The sequence below is a fragment of the Panicum hallii genome, chromosome 9 (assembly GCF_002211085.1).
Source record: "Panicum hallii strain FIL2 chromosome 9, PHallii_v3.1, whole genome shotgun sequence".
In the NCBI taxonomy this organism is placed as follows: Eukaryota; Viridiplantae; Streptophyta; class Magnoliopsida; order Poales; family Poaceae; genus Panicum; species Panicum hallii.
The window spans coordinates 7,693,119-7,718,232 of NC_038050.1; the positions used below are offsets into that span (position 1 = coordinate 7,693,119).

The 25,114-nt window shown below is 47.8% G+C and overlaps 4 protein-coding genes across 8 annotated transcripts; 2 read left to right on the top strand and 2 right to left on the bottom strand.

Moving 5' to 3' along the window:
- Positions 1 to 11,378: 11,378 nt before the first annotated feature.
- LOC112875813 (germin-like protein 3-5) lies at positions 11,379 to 12,396 on the top strand. The gene has a single exon (XM_025939795.1). The coding sequence runs from the start codon at positions 11,454 to 11,456 to the stop codon at positions 12,126 to 12,128; it is 675 nt and encodes a 224-aa protein (XP_025795580.1). The 5' UTR covers positions 11,379 to 11,453; the 3' UTR covers positions 12,129 to 12,396.
- A 324-nt stretch (positions 12,397 to 12,720) lies between these two features.
- LOC112878048 (indole-3-acetate beta-glucosyltransferase-like) lies at positions 12,721 to 14,800 on the bottom strand. The gene is made up of 2 exons (XM_025942442.1): positions 14,135 to 14,800; positions 12,721 to 13,494 (listed from the first exon to the last, which is right to left on the bottom strand). The coding sequence occupies exons 1-2, from the start codon at positions 14,798 to 14,800 to the stop codon at positions 12,721 to 12,723; spliced, it is 1,440 nt and encodes a 479-aa protein (XP_025798227.1).
- A 1,385-nt stretch (positions 14,801 to 16,185) lies between these two features.
- On the top strand, positions 16,186 to 19,436 carry LOC112875810 (BEN domain-containing protein 4-like). Of its 5 annotated transcripts, none has more exons than XM_025939789.1 (3): positions 16,186 to 16,833; positions 18,312 to 18,361; positions 19,165 to 19,436. In XM_025939789.1, exons 1-2 carry the CDS (start codon positions 16,276 to 16,278, stop codon positions 18,330 to 18,332), a joined length of 579 nt encoding a protein of 192 aa, XP_025795574.1. In that variant the 5' UTR covers positions 16,186 to 16,275; the 3' UTR covers positions 18,333 to 18,361; positions 19,165 to 19,436. The 5 variants fall into 5 exon arrangements, with proteins under 5 accessions (XP_025795574.1, XP_025795575.1, XP_025795576.1 ...); XM_025939790.1 differs by lacking the exon at positions 19,165 to 19,436 and adding an exon at positions 18,712 to 19,138; XM_025939791.1 differs by lacking the exon at positions 19,165 to 19,436 and adding an exon at positions 18,484 to 18,694.
- Positions 19,437 to 19,546: 110 nt separating this feature from the next.
- Positions 19,547 to 23,906, bottom strand: LOC112875809 (histone H3.v1). The gene is made up of 4 exons (XM_025939787.1): positions 23,269 to 23,906; positions 21,737 to 21,838; positions 20,672 to 20,938; positions 19,547 to 20,014 (listed from the first exon to the last, which is right to left on the bottom strand). Exons 1-4 carry the CDS (start codon positions 23,770 to 23,772, stop codon positions 19,814 to 19,816), a joined length of 1,074 nt encoding a protein of 357 aa, XP_025795572.1. The 5' UTR covers positions 23,773 to 23,906; the 3' UTR covers positions 19,547 to 19,813.
- Positions 23,907 to 25,114: the final 1,208 nt, after the last annotated feature.

The window sequence follows — 25,114 nt, forward strand, 5'->3', positions numbered from 1 at the left end:
CAGGAGTGGGGCTCCGTTTATGTAGCTCGCGTCCCTCGCGCTTCCGCAGGCTTTCAGGTGCACTGGAGGTCTGCAGCTGTGCAGCCTCAATTATTTAGTTTTCACGTTTCACGGCATCAGGTGGGGGCAAGTTTGTTTTTCCGTTCAGCTGTTTTCAATTAAAAAATAAAATAAAAGGAAAATATGGTCCCAAGCAATCTCGCCGTTGGACGTGCTTCAGCGACTCAAAGCTTCGGCTTCTCTCCGGCTCCGATTTCTTGTGTGAAGCGGTTTCTTTGGCTCCGATTTCTTCTGTGAAGCGGTTTCTTTGGTAAAGAAGAAGCCGTTTTGTAAAATATTTGGTAAAATGGCTTCACCCGTTGGATTGAAGTTGTAAATGTCTAAATTACCCTTCCCTATATTTTCTTTTTACCTTTTCCTTCTTTTCCCTTTTTTATTTTTTCCTCTCAATTTCTTTTTCTCTCCCCTTTTCTTTTTACATCCTCTTCCATTCGACACCCCTCCTCCCCTCCGCCGGGCCCCTCTCCAGCGCGCCGCCCATCTCCACAGATCCAGGCCGCCTCTCTCCACGCCGCTGCCTCACCCCCGCAGACTGCCTCGTCCGCACCACCATCGCCCCCGCGCCTGTGGCTGCCTCGCCTTGGCCGCTATCACCGCCTGCGCCGGCTGCCCCGCCGGTGCCTCCCCCGCATGCCACCTCGCTCGCGCCGCCGTCACCCAGCTCCAGCGCAGGCCCGCACGGGCGCCGCCTTCGCCCCCTGTTCCGTGACCCGCACCGCCGCAGGCGCCTCCACCCTGCCCCAGTTGCGCGCTCCTCGCCCTCCCTCCCGCCTTCGGCCGCCGCAGGCACCTCCGTCCTCCTCCTCTCTCTGCTGCCGCGGGCGCCGACGTCATCCACCGCGTCCCCAGCGGGCCCCACCTGAGGGCAAGGCTGGAAAGGGTGAGGCGGAGCCGGATGGAGCCACGTTTTGTCTCCGCCTCGCCCAAACAGCTCCAGTCACCGGGCTTTCCGAGGCTTTGGAGCCGAAGCCGGTTGTGGAGCACCCCCTTTGGCAAGGCTTCACGTGGAGCCGGTTTTGGAGCCCTGCCAAAGAGATTGTAAAGTAGAAAATATATTAAAGTAGGATAGAGAAATTGAATCAGTTGATGGATCTACAGATGGTGCAGCCAACAATGGAATTATTAGATGACTTCACGTAACCTTACACATTATGCATATGTACCAACTGGCATGGCTTGTTTTTCCATCTATACTACACTTAAATAATTCATATTTCCTTTCCCGTGCTTGAATTTTAAGCTTTTCGATCTTTATTAATATTTCTATTCAACAATTCTCCTCCATTCTACTTCATCTAGTTTTTTATTCCTCTAACCATCTCTTTCCTTCATTCATAGGTATGAAGCCAGTCCACTGACACCCCGTCCCACCTTCCTCCTCCCCTCCGGTGATCTCATCTCCAACCACCATCACTCTCCACCGTCACGCTAACCATCCAAAGTGTGTTTCTCTCACCACGACCCTCCACCACCAGCTGCATCAGTTATTCGGTTTCATGTTTTACTATGTTACGTTCTAATCGTCACGAGTTAAGCTCGATTTCCAATTCAGTTGTTTTCCAATTAAAATAAAAAAAAGGTAGTCCCACACGACCTAGCCGTTGGGCGGTCCGGTGACTAAGCAGCAACATATGTCATATCACTGGATCGACTGTGGATCCATCAACTATGTAACAAGGAATGGGATTTGTTGGTGGCTTCATATAACCTTACCAAATGATAAAAACAATTGATATAGTTTTCTATGTTCACTCTATATTTGAGTATTTTACCTTTTCTCTTCCACGCTTGAACTTTGAACTTTTGAGTCTCTATCAATATTTTATGAAACTAGTTTCCTTTTTCTTCTAACCATCATCTTCCTTCAGTCTTGGCAGCTAAACCAAGCCCTGACACCCCAACTTCACCCTCCTCCTTTCATCTACGGTAGCACCCATCGCCAAAGCCGCCAGAACTCCCCACCACATGCTATTCCACCGGAGTGAGTTTTTGTTACCACAACCCTCCCCATCTTCGATTCACCATCGTGCCAAACTTTCTTCCCCAGCCTTCCCTCTAAAACTCTAAATCCTCTATTCTCATTTCCCATTCCCTAATTGATCCTAACCCCCAGAGTGCCCTAACTTATCCGAGAGACTTCATCTCCTCAAAGATAGAGCAGAGGAAAGCTGATTCCGCTGGAGTTGGAGAGAAGGGTTAAGATTAGAGTAAATAAAAAGATTGGAGTGTTGCGAGCAGAGCCAAATCCCAAGTGTAACATAGCTTTTCCTTTTAAAAAATATATTAAAAATAAAATGATAGGGGTAATTACACCTACTATTATAGACAATGCATTGAAGGTTAACTAACTTATCTCCAAATTTGGCACAAAATTGCAATTGGGTCTCAACATACCACGTTATAAGAGCTAGTGAGATTCCTTCTAGTGGATCCTAGGTCACGACTTGACACAGTTGTTCGTATTTTTTCTAATTTATTTTAGAATTTAATTGGCGCTATTCTTTTAGTTCTAGCGACGTGCTCGTTGACAGCAAGGTGTCTATGGTGACTTCGTCAATTCCGAGATTTATTGACTTAAGTCTTTTGGAGATGCTCGTAGTGTAGATTTTACATGCATGCATATGAGTGTCATTGTGTTTTGAAGAAAAGAGAACACCAACGGATACATTTTTACAAATGAGTGTAGCTTCAACGCTGACCACATCTAGCACGCACAAAAGTCTATGAAGGAGCATCAACCACCATTATTTGCAACTATTTTCTATATATGGCTTCTATGTTTAATCAACATCTGTTCATTTCAAAAGGAAAAAAGAGAGACACCTCAAGGGCTGAAGGTCGTCCTCCTTTGCATTTTTTTTTTGCGAGGATCATGCTTGTAGTTGCCATTCCCAACATTTGGACCAAGCACCTTGCCTAAAGAGGTTATCCCCAACATGTTTGCCTGAAGATAATCCTTACACACATTATCGTGTCTCTTCAGTGAAATTTAAATTCATGTAAATACCTCAAAATCACGCCTTTAGTTGGGGCAAAATGTTGCCGGAGCGTCCAAACATTTGGCTACTTCATCTTGGCTCCTGTAGCTTCTCTCAAACAAAGTTTTGGAAGCAAGAGTTAGAACCGGCATCCTCACCTCAATAGTGTACAGCTGACTGCAAAAACAAACTCTGAAAGCCTGATCAGAAAAATAAGTGTCTAGGTACAGTGTCGTCATTTAGAGCTCAAAAGGTTTATTTTTTGTAGAAAATAAGATATTCAATTGATATAAAATCCGATCCTCTTGCCTCCTTACGGATACATTACTACTACCAAACTTTCCCTTCTCTTCTTTGGTCCAAAGCCGTTGCTCTGAATATCTCATATGGTTCTTTGTCCCAGTTTGGTGTGGTAAAGCCGAGACTCCCAGTTTGGTAGCTGCCCTGACGGGGCTTTTAGGTAGGAAAACAAGAGCGGTAGCAAGCGGATCCATCAGCTTCCCCGCCCTTTCTTTTCTGTTTTGTTAGCTGCGGTTGGCGAGCTAGCTTCATCTGAATAACGCATGCAGTCTCGCACTCGCACCGCCTCATCCTCCGGTTCAAGAGCTGGTTCTACATGCATCGAGAGACTAATGCAAACCTCGTGCCCCCTTCTCTTGCCAGTGGCAGCACCATCTAGCTTTTGCTTTCCAGTGAGCTGTTGACCTATCGGAACGTCGCTAGAGGGGTTGGCCATTAGGAATGGTAGCTCTGAAGAAGTTGCAGCGACCGGAGAATGCGGTTTGGAGCCGCCAGGGCGTTATCCAAGCTGATGGAGACATGGGTGGCACTTTGCTGATGCTGATGGTTTGATCTGTTTGGTGTGCGCTTCCGGATTAGGAAGATCCGGGGATGTCAGTGTCATCCGTGTCCACCTTGCTTGGTTCCTGAAAATGGCGCTTCTAGCTCGCACAGTGGCACCTAAAAGTGAACATGGGTAGGCTTAGCGACAATGTACCACGGTGACTGCGGTGAAATTCTTTGACGGTCAATTTGAGTTTTATGAATTAATGTGTATGTTCATGGAAGGTTTGAACTTAAATTTGAAATACTACTTTAAACCGAGTACCGATCTGCAATCAGTGTGAAAGTTTTTTTTTTCCAAAAAGAGTCAACAAAGCATAGACCTTGGACTGAGCATAGATGATAGACCAGCACTGTCTTCGTCAGTTGGGCTCCTTGTTGGACTCTCGGCCCAACTTGTAGCTAGAAGAACGCTGGACTGGATTCGACAAAAGGCCCGGACCGCTCATCTCGACTTTGATCAACGAAGAGTGTCCAATTTGCCCCTTCGACTATCACCTCACCTTAGTCCGCGAATATTAGGAGTCACGTGCGCGGATGCCAGCGAACTCGTTGCATAGGGCTCTGTAAATATCTCATTCCAAAAATTGAAACCTTTTCATTTGTTGTTGCAGGTGGGCTCGTACCACTGTTCATCTTCCTCCTCACAACATCCATCAGATTCAGGGAGCGGAACCTGTTGGGGTTGCGGAATCTAGCACCACCGCATATAGAAGGAGGTCGGGGGTGGCAGGGAGGTCTGGTGGCGGGGTTGAGGGGGCGCGGCGAGGCAGCGGAGTCTCCGGCCGCTGGTGGTCAGGAAGATAACCGGTGGGCTAGGTATGAGATCGGGGAGTGTGAGGAAACTGTCGTAGTCGGTCGGTTAATGGTGGATCTGGCAGCAATAGCGGGAGCTGTCAAAGACGGCGGCGGGGAGGAAGCGAGCTGCTTGTGAACTGAAGGTAGACCTCCTGCGATGCTAAGGATATGTTTGGTTGGACTTTCCAACCTGCTTTTACTTTTGCAAAAGTCAACCAAAGAGCGTGGCCCTAGGTGTTTTTGCCTAAAAGTAGCTTTTACCATAGTACAAATGTAAAAGCATCTTCCCCCTACTTTCATTGGCTTTTAGGGTAAAAAATTACCCAATACCACTGGCTATAAAAAAATGATTCGTTCTAATCTCCCCAACCCATCTGACTCTCAGCCCCATCCCACCCCCGTCTCCCGCCCCACGACGCCCGCCGCCCCGCCCCGTCCATCGCCGCCACGTGAATATTTCCCTTCATTAAGATATGGATAATTGCATTTGCTCAAGACATGTGATGCTGTTGTGCTGCAAGTTATATGATACTACCATTCAAAATCATCAATACTTTCACTTTTCAAAGTCGCATAGATGCACTTTCACTACTACTTATTTCACAATATATGAGTATAAGCCAGATTTTCTTCCTAGGGATCATGTAATCTATATTCTTCAAAGCCATAAATTTTCTGAAGAGCATGGGGTTTCAGTTTTTTGTATTTGTCCCTTCGAAATGTGATTCAAAGGTTTTTTGGAGTCTCGCGAATTTGGCAAGCCTCCCGCCCGGCCAGTGGGCGGGAGGTTGCTTTTGATATTTTTTGCTTATTTTTTGTTATGTTTTGTTGGAATTTATATTTTACAAACTATTTAAAATTTAGATTTTTTTCAAATACAAGATTTATTCGCCATACTCTTTTGTATACATTACGGAGGCACGCTAGATCTCTCATCTACGACAAGATGACTGAAGTTGCTGCTTACCCATTCTTCAGGCACATCATCGTCATCATCAGACGAATCGACATTCATTGTTTCATCCAATTCACGTTCTTCGTCTTGCAGCTGTTCAACAATAAAAGGTATGTTCTCCCCCTCATCAGCCACGCATTGAGGTGCTGCGGTGCCACCTGCCTCAATGTTTGCCTTCTCAACTTCTTCATCAACATTTTCATCCCCCAGAGCAGCTTCAATGTTCATCAAAGGGTTCTAGTGCACACTGACAAGGAGTACCAGTGGCCATTGCCAATAACTTGCATTTTGCAGATAAGTTAACCAGTCCTCGTTGCTTGCAAGTGGTATCAGCTCTCAGATCAAAGCGTGAGTGGTACGATTTATGACGCACTGAACACTCACACTATGTGTCTCCTGATTAATCCTTAATCCCCTCATTAACCAATTGCATAGGGATTCAAATGTCCTCTCATGCGGTCTGGTAATTCCTCTGACCGCACAGTTGAATTCACTTAAATTTACCCCATTCGGCCCATAAATCACATTTCCTTCTCCGTAATATGTACTGAAAATACCCTTCTCGGAAGACATATCCGTCAATCATTAACAAACTAGTTATACTACGTATTAATACACAACGACCCTAAGTGTCATCGATTCCCAGATTATATTTTCCAGATTCTAAACTATTCAGAATATAAATTATACTAAAAATAATTGAAAATACTAAAAACTATTCAAAATATAACTACCATAACAAATATTACCTAGATTATAGTTATTTTCAAGTAATTATACGACTAGAATTAGAATATACCTCCAAATCGACGTGTCAACAGGGCTTCGCCGCTTCCTCTTCTCTCTTCCTCTCCTCCCTTTCTTTTTTTCTGATTTTTGCTCAATTAAATGGCAATTTCAGGGCAGGTGGCGGCTTAAATAGCCGGGGGACCTCCCGCCCGCCCATAGGGCGGGATGCCCATCTGGGAGCATCCCGCCCGGGATGCCCCCACAGGGACCTCTTCACAAATTAGTTATTTGCGAAGAGGCTCTCGGCGGACCTCCCGCCCTCTGGATGGGCGGGAGGTCCCCGGCCCCACGCCTCCCGCCCGATCAACTGGCGGGAGGTACCCATTTTTGCAAATTTTCGCAACCGTCACCCCTTTTTAAAATTTTATTTTTTTAACCTTTTTTTTAAAAAAAGTCTGCTCAGTCCAAGATCTATGCTTTGTTGACTCTTTTTGGAAAAAAAAACTTTCACACTGATTGCAGATCGGTACTCGGTTTAAAGTAGTATTTCAAATTTAAGTTCAAACCTTCCATGAACATACACATTAATTCATAAATAATTCAAATTGACCGTCAGAGAATTTCACCGCAGTCACCGTGGTACATTATCGCTAAGCCTACCCATATTCACTTTTAGGTGCCACTCTGCGAGCTAGAAGCGCCATGCCATTTTAAGGAACCAAGCAGGGTGGACACGGATGACACTGACATCCCCGGATCTTCCTAATCCGGAAGCGCACACCAAACATATCAAACCATCAGCATCAGCAAAGTGCCACCCATGTCTCCATCAGCTTGGATAACGCCCTAGCGGCTCCAAACCGCATTCTCCGGTCGCTGCAACTTCTTCAGAGCTACCATTCCTAATGGCCAACCCGTCAGACGTTCCGATAGGTCAACAGCTCACTGGAAAGCAAAAGCTAGATGGTGCTGCCACTGGCAAGAGAAGGGGGCACGAGGTTTGCATTGGTCTCTCGACGCATGCAGAACAGCTCTTGAACCGGAGGACGAGGCGGTGCGAGTGCGAGGCTGCATGCGTTATTCAGATGGAGCTAGCTCGCCAACCGCAGCTAACAAAACAGAAAAGAAAGGGGCTGATGGATCGGCTTGCTGCCGCTCTTGTTTTCCTACCTAAAAGCCCCGTCAGGGCAGCTACCAAACTGGGAGTCTCGGCTTTACCACACCAAACTGGGACAGAGAACCATATGAGATATTCAGAGCAACGGCTTTGGACCAAAGAAGAGAAGGGAAAGTTTGGTAGTAGTAATGTATCAGTAAGGAGGCAAGAGGATCGGATTTTATATCACTTGAATATCTGCGTGCTGCGTGCTGCGTACGGGTGGCGCTCGTGCTCGTCGTCGCAGCGCCGCTGAATCCGTGCCGCAGTACTGGCTGCCGGGCGGGCGACGGCTTGTGTACGCGCGGCGTGCGGGCTCACGTCGCGGTGGGGGCACACGGCGCCGAGCGCCCGCCGACGGCGACGAGCGGCGATAGGCGTGGGCGGCGCGTCCGCCCAGGTCGCGAGGCAAATGGACGCCGGGGGCCTGTCACGGGCTCGCAGGATGCCTGGGGCACGCGGCGCAGAGCTGGCGCCGACGGTGACGAGCAGCTGCAGGTCGCGGGCGGCGGCGGCGGCTGGCGCTTGCGTGCGGACTGTGGTACGGGGAGTGGATGAGGATGGGTGGACTGCCAAGGACTTGGGAATTGGGATTTACGTCTAGGGTTTAGTTGCTTATCTTGTTGGGTTGGGCCTTGGCTATCTGCCTATTTGTTAGGTTATGTTGGGCTGGCAGGTAAACTTGGAGGGCCCGTGGGTCACCGCGGGGAAAAAATTTAAACCCACCCTCGACCCGGCCCATTTCCGGTCCCCGAACCTGCAGACCCGTGGGTGGAAAAATAGACCCGCCCTGCCCCCATCTGACCTAGCACCCGCGGGTCTCAGGTCTAAACCCGTCCGACTGCTACTCCTATGCGACGCGCTCACTCGCACTTGCACCTGTGATCCCAAGCAGCCCCCTGAGTCCGGGTTCTTCCAAGACAAAAAAAAAAGAGAGAGAGATACATTGGTACTCTCATTCAATTTTTGAGACTTGACAATTAACAATTTAACATTCATGTACTATATGATACTTCTTTCGTTTCAAAAAAAATACAACAGTAACGAGTCAAATAATTTTAAATTTGATCAGATTTATAAAAAAGTTACTAACATTTATATCTCCAAATAAGTTCAGTATGAAAATATATTACATGATTAATCTAACGATACTTATTTTATAATATAAATATTGGTAATTTTTTATAAATTTGATTATTTTTTTGTACGGCGAGAGTAGTCAAGACGTGGCACTGATGTTAATGTTTTTGCCAGGTGGTGCGACCATGTGGACGCGACATAGCAACTGCTTAGCAAGAAGGAAAAAATTATTAAAGAAACAGGGGGGCCCACATGTCCTGCCGAGCTGCTGGGCCGCTCAGTTCCGCGGAGGCTGGGATGTCCTGATTTCTTGCTAATTCGAGTTCGGGTTGCTCATCGCCTAGCACCGTGCTGATGATGCAATCGGCGGAGGCAAGGTGATTCCCCCGGGTCTCTTGTATTTTCTACTAGATTGGAACACATGAAATTGAGGCTGAGGGGAGTGAGGGCGGGGATTGGAGGTCGTCGCGGACCCGGTTGAGGCTGAGGTCGAGCGCGGTCAGGAACGCCAGCTCGCTCAGGTCGGTGCCCGAGATCTCGCCGGCGAGGCCGCCGCTGCTGGCGTGGATGGAGGTGACGCGGCCCAGGGCCCCGTCGCAGCGCACGCCGGACCAGGTGCCGCGGCGCGCAGGGGTTGGGCGATTTCGCGCCCCAGCCCAGCGACTTGTCCGCGCCCGTGGACTTGGCGATCGCTTGCATGGCCCGGACGTCCATGGCGTCCGTGGCCCGGGGCCCGGCGGCGGCACAGCGCTGAGGAGCGATGCCGGCCGGCGCAGAGCGTGGATGACGAGGAGGAAGAACGCCGGTGTCGACATTGCTGGAGCTAACGCCTCGATCGAAGCTAACAATAGAGATAAGTTTCCGTTCGATCGATACATCTGCACTGCTCCGCGCATCATGTAGCAACGCATGCTCAAATTTCTCAGAACAAATATGTGGAATTTTGAGGTATCTCATTTTCAAACAGCCCTGGAGCTCCTGAACTAATCATCTTGCATTCGCTTGGAAGCTGGGAAACTGAAACTGCCGTTCTGTGTGTCCATTTTCTGATAACCGTTACTCCAAAGCCCCAACTTGCTACCACACACAGAGAGAAATGCCTCTCTCTTCTCAGCACTGTAATGCTTTTTTAGTTTTATTCTTCTAAAATTGTCTCTGTTGCCAATAGCTTTCAAAAGCAACAAAAATCTTCTTGGCTGCTTGTTTGGATTTGCTCATTTCCATCTGACCGAAGGGAGAGACACCAACACAAGCTAGCTAAACAAACAAATCCGAATTGTATATCAACCGTGCCTGTCCTGCTTGCATTGTCTCCCTGACCCACCTGCAAAACCGTAGCCGCCGCCTACAGATGTTGAAGCCAAGTTAGTTGACGGTGAGAGAAGTAGACTGCTGCCATTCTGAAGTTTGTTCTAGTCCCGTATTACCTGCAGCTGGAGCAGATGCTTTGCGTGGCCGTTTCTCTATTAGCATGGATAGCGACTTGTGGTTCAACTCGAAGCTCTCGTAGCTGGCGAGAATCTGGACTTGGGACAAGGGCAAAAAGGTGCGTGGCCAATTTGCAGTACTCCAGTGAGTTTCTAGCTCTCTCGGTGTCTGCACGCAGAACAAATGTTCTCCGATCCGTTCGTTAGCAGCCGGTATGGCCTTGACCAACAACAGTAGCACGGCATAAGCAGCTCAATTTGTCCTTTTTTTGTCACATGGAGATCGATTTGTGGCTGAAAAAATTGATGCCCACGTATGTTATAAACTAATTAGCTTGATCTAAACGCCGGTCTCTCAGCAGTTCGGCGTAGGTACCATGGTGTCACCTTTTAGTTGTTTTCCAGCCTAGATTTGAAGACATAAAAATTTCACTACACTGAGACATCCATGGTAGAGAGTTTCATTGAACGAAGGACATATTGTTGATGCAAAAACATGCTAAACACCGAGCACGTTATGTATGGATTTCGATCGTCTCGACGAGAGGACGAAGTCCAATTCATAATTAGAGATTTTTCTAAATCCGAAACTTCCGGTTTTAAAAATCCTGATGCTCTGGTTTCGTCAGCTGTACCAATTTTAATTGCCAACATATGTTACTTACGATCTTTGCACAATTAGCGATCCATACAGCCAATAGCAAACTCACATCCATTTTAGAGCATCTCCAAGTATAAGTCCTATATTTGGGTCCTATAATTTGTATTAGGGATATATTTGACGTGTTTAGAGCCAAAAAAAAACTTATACTCCAATAGCGGGGTCTCAAATCATGTCATTTACAACTAATTAGGGAAAGATTGGAGCGGAGGTATTGGGAAAAGAAGTCTCTGTCAGTTAGATTTTGTGGCAAAAGGGAGATATGACCCGACCAATTGAGTCCTATATCTAGGATCCGGAAGAATGAGTTCTAAATTGATTTGCCAGTTTTTGTAAAATAGGACTCCTGTTGGAGGTTATTTTTTTCTCTTAAACCCTATATTTTAAGATAGGATCTAATTTAGGACTCCTATTGGAGATGCTCTTGGCAGTTGGGCATCACAATTTTAACCATTATTGTGACGCACGGCTCCAACATCTATCCGTGCTAGAGTATTATCCACGTGTGAACCCAAGAATCCACGTGTGAGCCCAAGAAATTTAAGAAAGAACAAAACTCTCTCCACGTCCCATCTTGTGTCAATAAGTTAAAATAAATCGGGTGAAGTGCCTCCGATGCATTTCCTAGAATCTACGCATGCGCGGATGCGCCCCTATATAAAGGGCACCATGGTTCGCCAATCCATCATCCGTCACTGCTATACTCCACAACACACCAGTCCCCCCAGTCACCAGCTGCTTTCACACCGGCCCTAGTTCACTAGCGATGGAGCACTTCAACAAAGCCCTAACCGCATTGTTCTCCATGGTGCTGTTGGCTCCCCTCCTCATGGCCACCGACCCCGACCCTCTTCAGGACTTCTGCGTCGCCGACCTCAGCGGCACGCCGTCGGTGAACGGCCACCCGTGCCTGCCGCCCTCGTCCGCCGGCGACGAGTTCCTCTTCTCGACCAGGATCGCCAGCGGGGGCGACCCGCTGGCGAACCCAAACGGCTCCAACGTGACGGAGCTCGACGTGTCGGAGTGGCCCGGCGTGAACACGCTCGGCGTGTCCATGAACCGCGTCGACTTCGCGCCCGGCGGCACCAACCCGCCGCACATCCACCCGCGCGCCACCGAGGTCGGGCTGGTGACCCACGGCGAGCTCCTCGTGGGCATCATCGGCAGCCTCGACTCCGGGAACCGGTACTACTCCAAGGTGGTCCGCGCCGGCGAGACCTTCGTCATCCCGCGCGGCCTCATGCACTTCCAGTTCAACGTCGGCAAGGAGGCGGCCGCCATGGTGGTGTCGTTCAACAGCCAGAACCCCGGCATCATCTTCGTGCCGCTGACGCTGTTCGGGTCTTCCCCGCCGATTCCGACGCCGGTGCTCGTCAAGGCGCTCCGGGTGGATGCTGAGGTCGTCGATCTCCTCAAGTCCAAGTTCACCGGTGGGTACTGAGAGCCGGCTGGTCTCATTCCCATCATGGCTTGGCGGATTTATCCGTAGGCAATTGATGCCCGTTGGATCAACAACAATTTGAAATAATCACAGCTATAAATAATGCCGATGCCAGAAGTCAGAAATTATGCTTTGGTTAAGAAGTCGTGATAATAAGCAGTAAGTTAGATTGCCTCGAGGTTCACTACCTAGTCGGGGAATCAAAATGTATTTGCTCATTTTTCATGTGTATTGTGAATGAAACTATATATATATATATATATATATATATATATATATAAGGTGTGATTTTTAATGTTATTTGATTATGACTGAGAAACCAATGCCATGGAATCGAATATTTTCTTTTTAAAAATAAAATGTAGGAGCTCTGTCATTCATTGATACTTGATAAACAAAAGAGTACAGAATAGTAGTAATCCAGAACAGTACTCGGAGATAAAATTGGCTAGATAAACAAACCACAAGTCTCAAGCAAATTATTGTCATGGCCGCCGACCGGCTAGTCACATAAACCAACGCAGGCAGAGCACCAATCTTTGAAGGCTTCTTATGGTTATCAGTTTGGGCACGCGTCGATCGCATCGCGCCATCACATCTCAAACCCTGCACCCTCGCTTCCCTCCAGCACCAGAGCCTTCCACTTCTCCGCGGCGCCGGCGCGCACGAACTCCACGAACTCGTCCAGGCTCCGGTCGGAGCTGCCGCCGGGCGCCACCGCCGCGCGCGCCCTGTCCCTCCACTTCCCCGCCGCCTCGCGCGCGGCGCCCCCGCCCATGACGGCGCGCACGCACCGCTCCACCTCCCCGCGCGGGAACACCGTCCCCGCGTCGTCGCGGCGCGCGCGCGCGCCGGCGCCCCAGGCGGCCTCGACGTACCGCGCGTTGGTCGGCTGGTCGGACCACAGCCCCAGCGCCACCATCGGCACGCCGAAGCTGAGCGCCTCCAGCGTCGAGTTCCAGCCGCAGTGGGTGACGAAGCAGCCCACGGCCGGGTGCGCCAGCACGTCCAGCTGCGGGCACCAGCGCACGATCATCGCGGCGCCCGACGCCGTCGGCTCGTCCAGGAGGTGGCGCGGGAGCTCGTGCTCCTCGGTAGCCCTCACCACCCAGAGGAAAGGCTTGCCGGCGGCGACGAGACCGCGGGCGAGCTCCTCCGTCTGGGCGGCGCCGAGGGACGCGAAGCTGCCGAAGGAGACGTAGGCCACGGAGCCGGGGGGCTTGGTGTCCAGCCACTTGATGCAGGCGTCCTCCGGGTTCAGCAGGTTGGCGCCGTAGGTGATCCGGCCGGTGGTGCCAGCGGCCGGCAGCGGCACGCACGGGCCGATGGCTCGGGCCTTCATGTAGTTCGTCAATCCAGCCAAGACCTAGTAGGCACGTACATGAAGAAGCGGTGCAGATGATTAGTCCGTTTCAAAGAAGTTAAAACTTGCTCTGACTCTGTCATCATACTGCACATATATGCTTTGAAACGAAATGGAATTCATCTGATAGTACAAGATAAGTAAATAGGTAATTACTGTGTTACTCAAAATTGAGGTGGTGTAGAGCCTAGAACTTTATTAATAAAGGTTTCTTCTTTAAGAAAGAACAACTTGTTTTTTATTTTTTTATGCTAGTTTTGTTCATGTAAAAGCATTTCTGATCTACTCAGATCTTTGAACCGAATAGGTTAGAAATGAAAAGAAAGAGTGAAATTTAAATAGTGAAAAAACATATTTTACTCCCTCCGTTCTAAAATATAGTTTGTTTTGACTCTTCTAGATTCATATAGACATATATTTTATCTAAATATATAGCCAATACTATGAATCTAAAATTGCCAAAACGATCTACATTTTGGAACGGAGTGAATAGAAGTTCAGTGATCTAGATGATATAGTTCGTGAAAAAAATGCATTTGAAATTCCCGCGAAATAAACATACTAACCACTGAGCAATGTATGAAAGTATACGAGTAAATTCAAGGATGGGTAAACGAAACCTTCCAATTTTTTGTTCACTCACCTCGCTCTCCAGTTCTTCAAACGAGTTGAAGAGCACCCAGTCATCTTTCCCCTCATGGGCGAACTGTTTCAGCGCGCTCTCGGCGATCATCGGGTACGGCCCACCGTCGAACACGGACGACGGGAACTCCGACCTCTCCATCTCCGGCAGCCCCTCGATCGCCTTGCTCCGGGCGGCACCGCCACAGTTGCCGCCGCCGTCCGCGGCCGGCGGCGGCACGGCAAGCCTCCCCTGGCTGAAGTGGTAGTACACGGCGCTGACCGCGCACGACTGCGTGGAGAAGGGGACGGCGGGCAGGCCCGTCCGCCGCGCCACGGGCGGCACCCAGCGCTCGTACGAGTCGTACACGACGCACGTGAAGCGCCCCTGCCCCGGCGACGCCGCGCGCGCCTCGATGAGCGCCGCCAGCGACCCGGCCATGGCGGCCGCCTGCCTCTCTAGGTACTCGGCGACGCTCGCGGCCGACGCGAGCCCGCCCTCGTCGTGCCCGTCGGAGATGGCCTCGACCGCCGCCGGGCGCGCGTCCACGCCGCCGGCCGTCCGCGCGACGAAGCGGGTGGTGACCAGCGTGGTGGCCACGCCCTTGGACGCCAGCCGCCTGGCGAACTGCACCATGGGGTTCGTGTGGCCCTGGGCGGGGAACGGCACGACGAGGACGTGCGCCATGGCTGCTGCTGCTGCTATCTTCTTCCTCTTCTCTCTCGCAATCGCAACAATGGAGAGATGGGGATGGGGATTCCGACGAAGATCACCTCATATAACATGTGATGGGCGGGCAAACTTGCCGAATGCGTTTGCCCACTTGTACAAGCGAGCGACGACACCTTTTCTCAGGGCTGGAATACACCATTGAGGATAGTAACCGCTGTCCGTAGCAGCCATGCTACGTTTATGGAGTATGAGCCAAAGCTCTCGCCCTACGGCTACGAGGAATGCATGAGCTGGGTCCCATTGAAACTGGCCTGCATCACCGGCTACTACTGTTGATTCGAGATTTGGCTATGCTTGGCCTTGAAGGATTCTGAAAATGTGTGAAATGTTCATGTCTAATTTGGCTATGCTACAAATTTGAATTTAGCTGAGAGATGTACAGTTGGATTCATTAAAATTTATCAGATACTACCTCCCGTTTAAATCTCTCTCGTCTAAATTACAGGTCGTTTTGATTTTTCCTACTACTACTCTGCATCTCCCGCTGGCAAATATGCCAAGTACAAAATCTGAAATCAGTAAAAAAAAGGATAAATCTTACTCTAAGCTTTAGAAGATCCTGTCATTGATCCCTCCCGAGAAACGAACAAAACAAAAGCATGGCAATTCCGCCGTTTCTTTCTCGCAAAAAAAAAACCCCCCCGCGTTTCTTCTGTTTATGCTCTCTTTTGGGCTTCCTGGTAGGCTTATCGATAACCCAAGTTGTTGGATGTGTTTCTCGGCCCGCTCTGATCCCATCAGGCAGGAGGCGTTCATCATTAAAGGGGGCCCATTACGAAATCAGGCAGGAGGCGTTCATCATTAAGTTGCTCCGGCACACAGCCCAACTCGTCTAATGCATCGCTTCAACTAGGGGATTGTTTGACACGTCACCAGCAAGGCAGCGATAGCATTTCAAAGTTGAAACCCCACGAAAGAAACAGCAATAACAATATTACTATATTAGGGGCAAAAAAAAATCTAATTTGCACTATTGAAGCATGCAAGCAAAATGGCCGGTCGGACGCGGGTGCTGGTTTTGGTCTTTTGGACCTAGTTGCACCAAAAAAGAACGGTGGAATATTTCAAATCTCTAGTTCCTGATCTGCGTGCCACGCACTATAGAACAAGGTCACAAAAATAGACGGTGCCGTGGCATATCCATCACTCGGATTCCGTCTGATATCATCTTTTGTTACTTGAAGAAATTTCTCAACTACTGTCACCCTTGAGTGTTTGACCATACAACTTATAAAATCAAAAACGAATCTTAGAAATAAGAAAGCGAAGTATTTTATTAGATCGAAACAAAAAAAAAAGAATTGGCAAATACCTGAACCCAAACCATATAGATCGAAGCATCGAGCCCAAAACCGCACAGCCAGCCCGGTGACCCCACCAAGACACACGCAGAGGGGGCAAAAAACGTGCTCGCTCTCCGTCTCCTCCCAATGCGGCGTCTCGCTGTCCTCCTGCTGCCGCTGCTCCTCGCCGCCGGCGCCGCGGCGGCGGCGGCGGCGGGGCCCGCGACGCCTCCCTCCGCCTCCCCTGCCCCTCCTCCTCCGACTCCGCCGCCGCCGCCGCCTCCACCGCACAAGAACGCGACGCTCGCCGAGCTCCTCCCGCTCTACGGCCTGCCCCCGGGCGTCTTCCCCTCGACCGTCACCGCCTTCTCGCTCGCGGACAACGGCAGCCTCTCTGTCGACCTCGCGGGGCCCTGCTACGTCCACTTCGAGTACCTCACCTACTTCGCACCCCGCGTCACGGGGGTGCTCCGCTACGGCTCCCTCTCCGACCTCCAGGGCGTCCAGGTCCGCCGCTTCCTCTTCTGGCTCAACGTCATCCGCATTAAGGTCGACCTGCCCCCGCCGCCGCGCTACGTCTACCTCGACATCGGCTGGATCACGCGCAAGCTCCCCGCCTCCGACTTCCAGTCCGTCCACTCCTGCGAGGAATCCAACCGGTGCCGCCTCTCCTCCGCCCTCGCAGTCGCCGCCAGATGGTTCCAGGTAGGAACACTTGCCCTCCTCCCGGGTACTTTTGTGACTTGAGCAGCCATTTGCGTTCAACCAGTTCCCTGTTCGAGCTTACTGGAATCTCTATGGTGATGAATGTGCTCGCTGATTACAAACTGAGTCGATGACAAGTGATTAGCCACTTAGCCAGTTCAATTTATTGGCTGTGTTTTCTTGTTGGGCTCGCGATTTCGAGCAGAACGGTGCCAAGAATATGCTGTTCTATGTGTTAGTTTCGTACGCTGCTGTTGTTCTTTCTAGAGGCTTGCTTGGTGTCGATGGTGGTTGGTTTTGACTTTCTATATACTAATGAGAATTGCTTGTTGTGGATAATCTGACATGGGTCTTAAATGAACGGCACATGATTGTGAAGGAAAAGGAAAATGAGAATTGCTTGTTGTGGATAATCTGACATGGGTCTTAAATGAACGGCACATGATTGTAAAATAATATGCATTGCTGCATTGCGTGGAAGTTCTTTAGAGTGATCCTAAACACATATTTTTTTTTCAATAATAATGTATCATGTGTTGACTTTGAGATGGGAAGGTACTACATTAAGATCTCACAAAGTGACATGACCATAAACCATTCATATGGCAGATTTAGTAAGCTTCTCTATGGAAGAGCAATTTAGTTACTGTTTACAGTATAAGTGAAAGATCAAAATATTGGTGTTAGTGGAGGGGTGAGCTCCTCGAATCCTTATTTGTGCTTTCTTGTAAGGGAGAGGGAGAAAAGACAGTCTTAAAGGGCCGCACTATGCACAACTTAGTTTTGAGATCATGATTTACCACCACAGGACCAGTGTAGTTCGGAAACTTATTTCTGCGCTGAAGATTTAGGAGTGAGTTTGTGAGATTAGTCAAGTAGTATCACAGTATTACCCAAAGGAGATACTCTACCAATGTGATTTTCTTATATTGTATTATTGCCTGGTTGGTACCATTTACAGATTTGTAAGCTTATGAAACTTATTAGCTGTGTTGTTGCTGAAGTTTTCTTTTGAATAAGTTATGTTTATGAACAATTGTCCAAGTGTATTGCTCTACAGTTTAGTTTACTGATAGTTCATCTTTGTGCTTTGTTTACACAATATAGTTTTGAATTGTATCAGCGAAAGTTAATTTTGATTTTTAGTTCTCTCGAGTGGTATATTACTTATACAGAACATCGTGAATTGGACATGAAAATGGCGCAGTAAAAGGTGAATGGAAATGAAATTGATTTATTGATTCAGGTATTCTGTAACAATGTATGCTCAGTGGCTCAATTGTATCACTGGCTAAGCAAGAGTTATTATTGTTTAGAGTGATCATTATGAAACCGAAAATATTATGATACAATTGTTTCAATGTATAGGCACTTGATGTGCTTAGTTGAATGTCACCTTGCAATTAATGACCTTTTCTATATGGTATTTGATCACTGTGTTAGTTTGCTTGATCTAAATACTGTTTTGGTCTTTGCAGGACTTCTTTGCCCAATTTTAGGGGATGGGGAAGGTCCAGCATTGCATGAGGTAATATAGCATTTTGATTATAAATATTTGCATCACCCTTGATCTTTCATTTTCATATTGCTAAATTGTCATTTGTTTAATAATTTGGAGCAATCTACCTGATAAGGGTTATATTTGCTTAGGAAACAGTTTCAGTTGGCTGGAAACTTATGGCTGGCGTATATTTCTGTTTCCTTGTTTCGATCGCAGCAAAATGTTTTACCACTTTCTACAGTTTGTTTCAGATTTCCTCCTTTTTTGTGTGTGGGTGCCCATCCCAGCAGTATTCATTTATTACCCCTAGAAACTTGATTCATTTTCTTGGTCTCGCAACGATTACTCTGTATCATTCACTAGTGGCCAGTTTTCAGGATAGTGTTCTGATACGGCGGTGACCGGTGAGATTATGGGGATGGTGTTGGGATAACAGTTAACAAGAACTGCCATCTTAATATATTTATCCCAAATTTGGTTCAGAACTGGAGGCAATTTGCACGATCTTGCCTTATTGCTGGTGCCCAGTATCAGTCAGCGGTCAGCCACTTAAATGTCGGTGTCAAGAACAAGCGAACACATATACTAGTAGTGAGATGGATGTGGCATGTGGCCCTCCAAACAATATTGAATCCTTAAAAAAAAATGAGTTGTGGTCAGATGAGCCATTGTTGTTCCTTCCTGCCCACTTCTTGACGGATCCATGGATCAGCAACTCTCTTGTCTAAAGCATCTGACGATTTTATGTCATACTTTTTAAGTTATATATATGCCTCTAAATGATTCTGTTGGTTTTCAGTAACTTTCCACTGACTGCTTCTTCTTGCAAGATTCCTGTAGTTTCTCAGCCTTCGACACCCTGAGGGGATTATTCGAGTCGCGAACAAGCTGGTACGCTGCAGTTTGTCACGATCTCTACAAGCAATGCAGCTAAATCAAGATACTGTCGCATTTGTACATTTGTGGACATTTGATTGCCACGTTATCTTGTGGATTCTGTATGCGATACTTTCATCAACTTTGTTAGAGTGTGTTCCACGCTTGAAATTTGAAAACAGGTGGCACATGGCAGTGCTGCGCAAACAATCTTTGGTTACCGTCATTTGGCGATCGAGTTCAGCTGTTCAATAAAGATCGCAAAAAAAAAAATAAGATTGCAATTTCTGCATAAGCCTTTGTTTATATGCAACGCAACTCAATTAGACAGTCAGCAGCTCATGATACATCAAGTAATACTTAAGAGGAATGGTACTGAGACTTCAATATTGTAGGTGTATTACATTTACCTAGCACATTGTGCGGAAGATCTGGCCACCTGGCACAATGGATATCCTAATTTGTACATGTTACATGTTAATAACAGTCCACAGCGCAACGTTGCCTCTTTCCAAGGGTTGCTCAGATATTCCGACAACACTGTCAATAAACAACGACCCATACAAGGGTACTACTGCTACAACTATGCACAAAGCATGGAAACTAGGTAGAGTTGGGGGGACGAGGGTCCCTGAACACTGATGAAGAACCACCAGATGCTGCGGGGGAAGGCGATGAGACTACATAGTTACCTCCTGGCAATGCAGCTGAATGCAGGCCAGGAGGTTGGCCTTGGTGCCCGCTTGCTGCAAAGCGTGATGGACTTGCCATAGAGAATGTTGCCGGACTCCTTGGAGTGTGCCCCTGTAATATCAGATGTGATTCTTTAGCTTAAGAGAAAATAGCTCTTTAGCCGAAGAGAATTTCTGCTTGTCTAATTTTGATGCTGAACTCCAATATCTTTAACTACCAATTCCATTCAATTTTGATCCCCAAACCCATTTTTTGTGGTTTTAAAGTGAAGTGGCAGTGGTTTTTCCTTCACGCTGGCGTTTTTTTTCCCCACCTACGCTATGACGTGGCCTGGACCAAACTATCACTCTCCCCTCTAATGGCCTAGATGGCAAAAAAAAAGCCAACTTAGAGGAAAAACCTGTGAAAAATGACTTTCAGGGGGGTCAAAATCAAAAGGTATTAATAGTTGAGTGCTAGATTCAGAGTTTTAGATGGTGTTGAAGTGAGAGGGTTAAAGTTAGGCAAACAGAAGAGGTGAGGTGCCAAAAATGGGCTTATTCCAAACAGTAATACTGGGTGGCATATCACAGTAACCATTATATTCTAAACTTAAAAGTCAGAAATGGTATATGAGCATGTGGGCGGCATTTAGAGAATGATCTTTATGCACTCTCACTCTTGTAGTTTGTTACCATCTACGCACTTAGTGGCAAAAGCATGTGACACGGGCCAAAAGTATATGGACTTGAAACAAGACTATTCAATATGACCATTCAAACAGCTTACCTGCAGAGAACCAAAAGGTGACCTAACAAAAGAGGCTGCCGAAGGAGAGATGCTGTGAAAGTGATGCAAGGGTCTCCCAGGAGTGCCCTGGTTGGAACCAGCATCTGAATCGCCAGCAACATCACCAAAATTGACATCAACAGTCATCCTGGGGGCCAGCCTGGAAACAGAACTTCCATCTGTTGCATTTTCTGATGGCTGAGGCATGGCAGCACGCAATGAAGCCTGCATGCTCCGCCTTCGGATCTCCTCTTCAGCATTCAAAACCTGTTAAAACAGATTAAACAATGTCATTCCATACTGATCACCAAGTTCACTCAAAAAAGAGCAGCCAACCACCAATATGACTGTGTAATGTTGTTATTTAATTCATACAAAAATAATGGACTAAGCTACACATATAGCATTTATTTAGAGATAGGATATAGATATCAAAACTATAGCTGATGACATCTAAAGACGCAAGAACCTTCTTATCCACAGACTAATCCAATTCAATGCCCTTTGTGAAGTTAAAGCGTAACTGTCCAATCACGCCATGAATCATCTGGATGCAATGGCAACATGGTATGTGCAACATAATGACTAGGAATTGACAAAACTGTTGAGCTGTCATAACATATTTGATAAAGAACAATGAGCCATTTTTACTTGTTCATATGAGGAGTAGACGTGCAACTCCCATTAGTTTTCAGAAGTTTTCCCATCATTAAAAGCAAAGCTTCAGAACAACAACAAAAACAAGAAGTTTCGGGGCAACAGAAGCTGAGCTAAATACTTCAATTGGTGTCAACTGGCATATGAGCTTGCCAGCTTGGATTGTTATTATTCCATCAACACCATATTAAGTGGGTATATCAACTCAACTGTTTTCATGGATCCGAAAATTGTTCAATGGGGAAAATATAATCCAGATCTATATCTTACCAAATTGGTTACCAGATAAATCATAAACTTTGTACCATGTGAAATCAGTGGGTACATATTCAATAATTCAACAGACGAATATGCAAAAACTATAACCACAGACATTAACCAGAAAAACAAGGATGCGGAAAAAAGTACCTGCTTCAGCATCTGCACAAGATCATGTTTTTTCTTATTTAGGACGTCCAGCTTTTCATTCAACTTTCTCTTCTTTTCATCGATTTGATCAGGATAACTCACCTGGAATAGATAAAATGATGCTGGTCTTAGTAACAGAGTATGCAACAGTGGTCGCAAGTTAAACACAAAGCAACAGAGGTCCCATGTTTAGGCACCCACTCATATGCAAGCAATGTGTAAGGTTACTCTGTTCTATTCATGCTTTTACCTATGTTTCCCCGATACGCCAGGGAAGATCGTATCCCATATCAGATATGTACCCACTGCGGATACATATCAGAGGAGTATCCACTTTAAAAATAAATGAAAGAAAAATCGGATACTTGGGCCGATACTCTGGGCTTGTCGGATACTTCACCTGGAAGTGGCCCAGTCCACGACGACCCCCTTATCAGAACCCAGCCACCCACACCCCTATCCCTATGACCTAACCTGCACGCACGCCACCAGCTGCAATGTATGCCACTGGCACATCCCTCCCTCCTGCTTGAGTGGTGACCTCCTCTATCTCTATCTGCCTGTGGCAAGTTGGCGCCTTGGCGTGAGTCAGCAGTGATCGGTGAGTCCTCTCATTTAGTCTCTTTTCCTTTTTTTTCCATCCTATTCCCTGCCCCTGAGTTGCTTGATTTCTTTCCCATCCCGACAGCAGGCTCAAGCAACTGCCGGTGACAAGCTCGAGCAGGCAGCAGCTGCCAGCGACGCAGTACCCGTCTATCGATGCCAGCATGCGTGCGACAATCTCCAGTTCTCCACAACCTGGCAGCAGTAAATTGACTGCCAACTGGCGATGAGTTCTTCTTCCCTGATTCGTCTCTCCTCCCATTGTCCCTTCTCCCATGTCCAGTTGTCAAATTAATCCTTGCTTGATGCTTTGGCCAAGACAGGATAGCAAGAACACAGTTGCAAGAATGCAAGCAAATTTCCTGTTAGGCTGCTACTGCTTTAGAAATTTTATATGCCTTATTATTTCTTTAAAAATCCAAAATGTACCCGTTTATCCAGGGTTTTTTGAGAAAATGTCGTATCGGCCATATATATGTATCCCTATCGCCTTTACAAAGCACCAGAGAAAATTAACCAAGCTAAACAACACAATATTTTACGAGAATATTTAAGTGGAAATAAAGAACACCATGTATTCTAAGTTTCTAACTTTGTTACTCAAAACAAGAATATTAGTTTGAGTAATCTCAGAAGCCTTTTCTTCTCTGCAAGATGGAAGCTAGCTGTCCAGTGTAGGTTGGACAAAATATAATTAAGAATCTATGCTCAGAATTTATCTTCCCAAATTGCTTCCTCCTGTATCTCTCAGGAGTAATGAGGCCAACACACTATCAATTCCCCAGCAAGATACTCTGCGATCTCGGAATGAAAGTGTTGACTAAATAATGGTTGTCGCTAGCAGCTAGCACAATAACGATTGCAGCACAGGGATCATGAAATGTCAAGCTGTTGGGAATGCGGGAACCGAGAATTCGGACGACCCTCACCTCTTCCTGGTTAGGGTCAACGCCCTCACTTTCACCTTGCCCTTCTTCAGCATCGCCATTGCCATCACCTTCAACGACTATCTCCCCCGCATCGTCCATGTCAGCATCCTCCACAGCCCCCTCCTCCTGCTGCTCCTCTTCCGCCTGATGCTGCTGCTCTTCCTCCCCATGCCCATTTTCCCCCTGCTGCTGCGGTTCCTCCTCCTCATCCTGCTGCTCCTGACCCCCTTGTTCGTCCACCCCGTCTGCTTCCTCGTCATGCCGTGCTTCCTCATCGTGCTCCGCGGCGCCACGAGCGCCATCCACGTCCGCGGAGGACGGGGAGCCGGGTCGCCGAGGCGCCCCGGCGAGGCGCGCGATGGCGAGGGAGCGGTTGCGAAGGAGGCGGCGGAACCGCTTCGCGGAGAGGGTCGGGCGGGGCCGCTCCCACCGGCGCTCGGCGGCGGCGCCGCTGTCGCGCCCGCCGATGTGGAGGTTGCCGCGGTACATCGAGAAGGCCACCATCCTCCTGGTCCTGAGCTCCCGCCCCCCGCCGGCCGCCGCGGCGAGTAGGGTTTGGTGGGGTCGGCTCCGGTGCGGCGGCCGCAGGTTCTCGGGTCAGGTGGGTTAGGGTCACCACTGGGCCGTTTGGGTGTAGCTTTTCGCGTTTTTTCTTTTGCAGAGGCTTGTCGTTCGGGCCGGCGTTTCACTGCTGCCGCTGGACGGCCATGTTTTCGAACCCACGGGCCTCAAGCCGAAGCATCAGGAGTCACGCGTGTGAATGGAAGTCAAACTTTTTATATTGTTGGAATAATTATTCCAGCTTCAAAATAAATTGTTCCATATTTAAAAAAATATTCCATAAAAAATTATCCAAATGTAATTTTATTTTGAAGATTTCGTCGCAGGGAACACAGTGGTGCAGTCGGGTTTTGATTTTTAATTTGAATATACTAAAAAATATAACTGTGTAACACCTTAACTGCTGGTCACACCTATAACTCTTAGTAGCCCCCGCCTTAGCCCCCGCCTAAAGTGCCTATGGGCTTAAGGGCCTGTTCGGATGAATGGGAAAGAGAAAGAGAAAGTGCAAAACTTTTGCTCTTTTGCACTTTTGGATCCAAACACCCCAAAGTGCAAAAGGGCAAATGCTACCGTAATTTTGCTAATTATGGATTAATTAGGCTTAATAGATTCTTCTCGTCATTTAGTCCTCATCTATGTAATTAGTTTTTTAATTAAACTATATTTAATACTTCTAATTAGCGTCCAAACATCTGATGTGACAGGAGCAAAAATTTTACCATTTACCCTTTTGCCATTTGGGGTGGATCCAAACAGGCCCTAAACTAGAAGACGTCCACTCCATTTGTTTATTTTCCCCACTCAAACAGAGTTCCTGAAGTCTGAATTCTGAATTGCAGGTCTGAACTACCTCACAAGTCACACCCTGGCGCCTCCTGATCCAGAGGGATTTCAAGACGAGCAACGTCCTGGTTGATGCGAACTTCATCGTTAAGGTGTCTTGAAGCCGGAATCGCCAGGCAGCTGCGAGGATTTGAAGGCGCCGCTCCGCCGAATAAAGTTCTCTCTGATTTTGGACAAACAAATAAAGTCCATGATCATTGCCTGACTAGAAAAGATCTTGTGAATCTGTCAGATGGAGGCACATTTCAGCTCAAACGAGCTGATCGACCCGAGGCTGGGAGTGAGCTTCACATTGGACGGCATGACGAAGCTGGTGGGCCTGGCGTTCCAATGCCTGAGCCCCCCGGCGAGGCGGCTGCCCTGAAAACCGCCATCATCACGCTCGGCGACCAGCTCTTCGCGTCCTGCAGCATCAATCCAAGCGGACCCAGGCGGTACA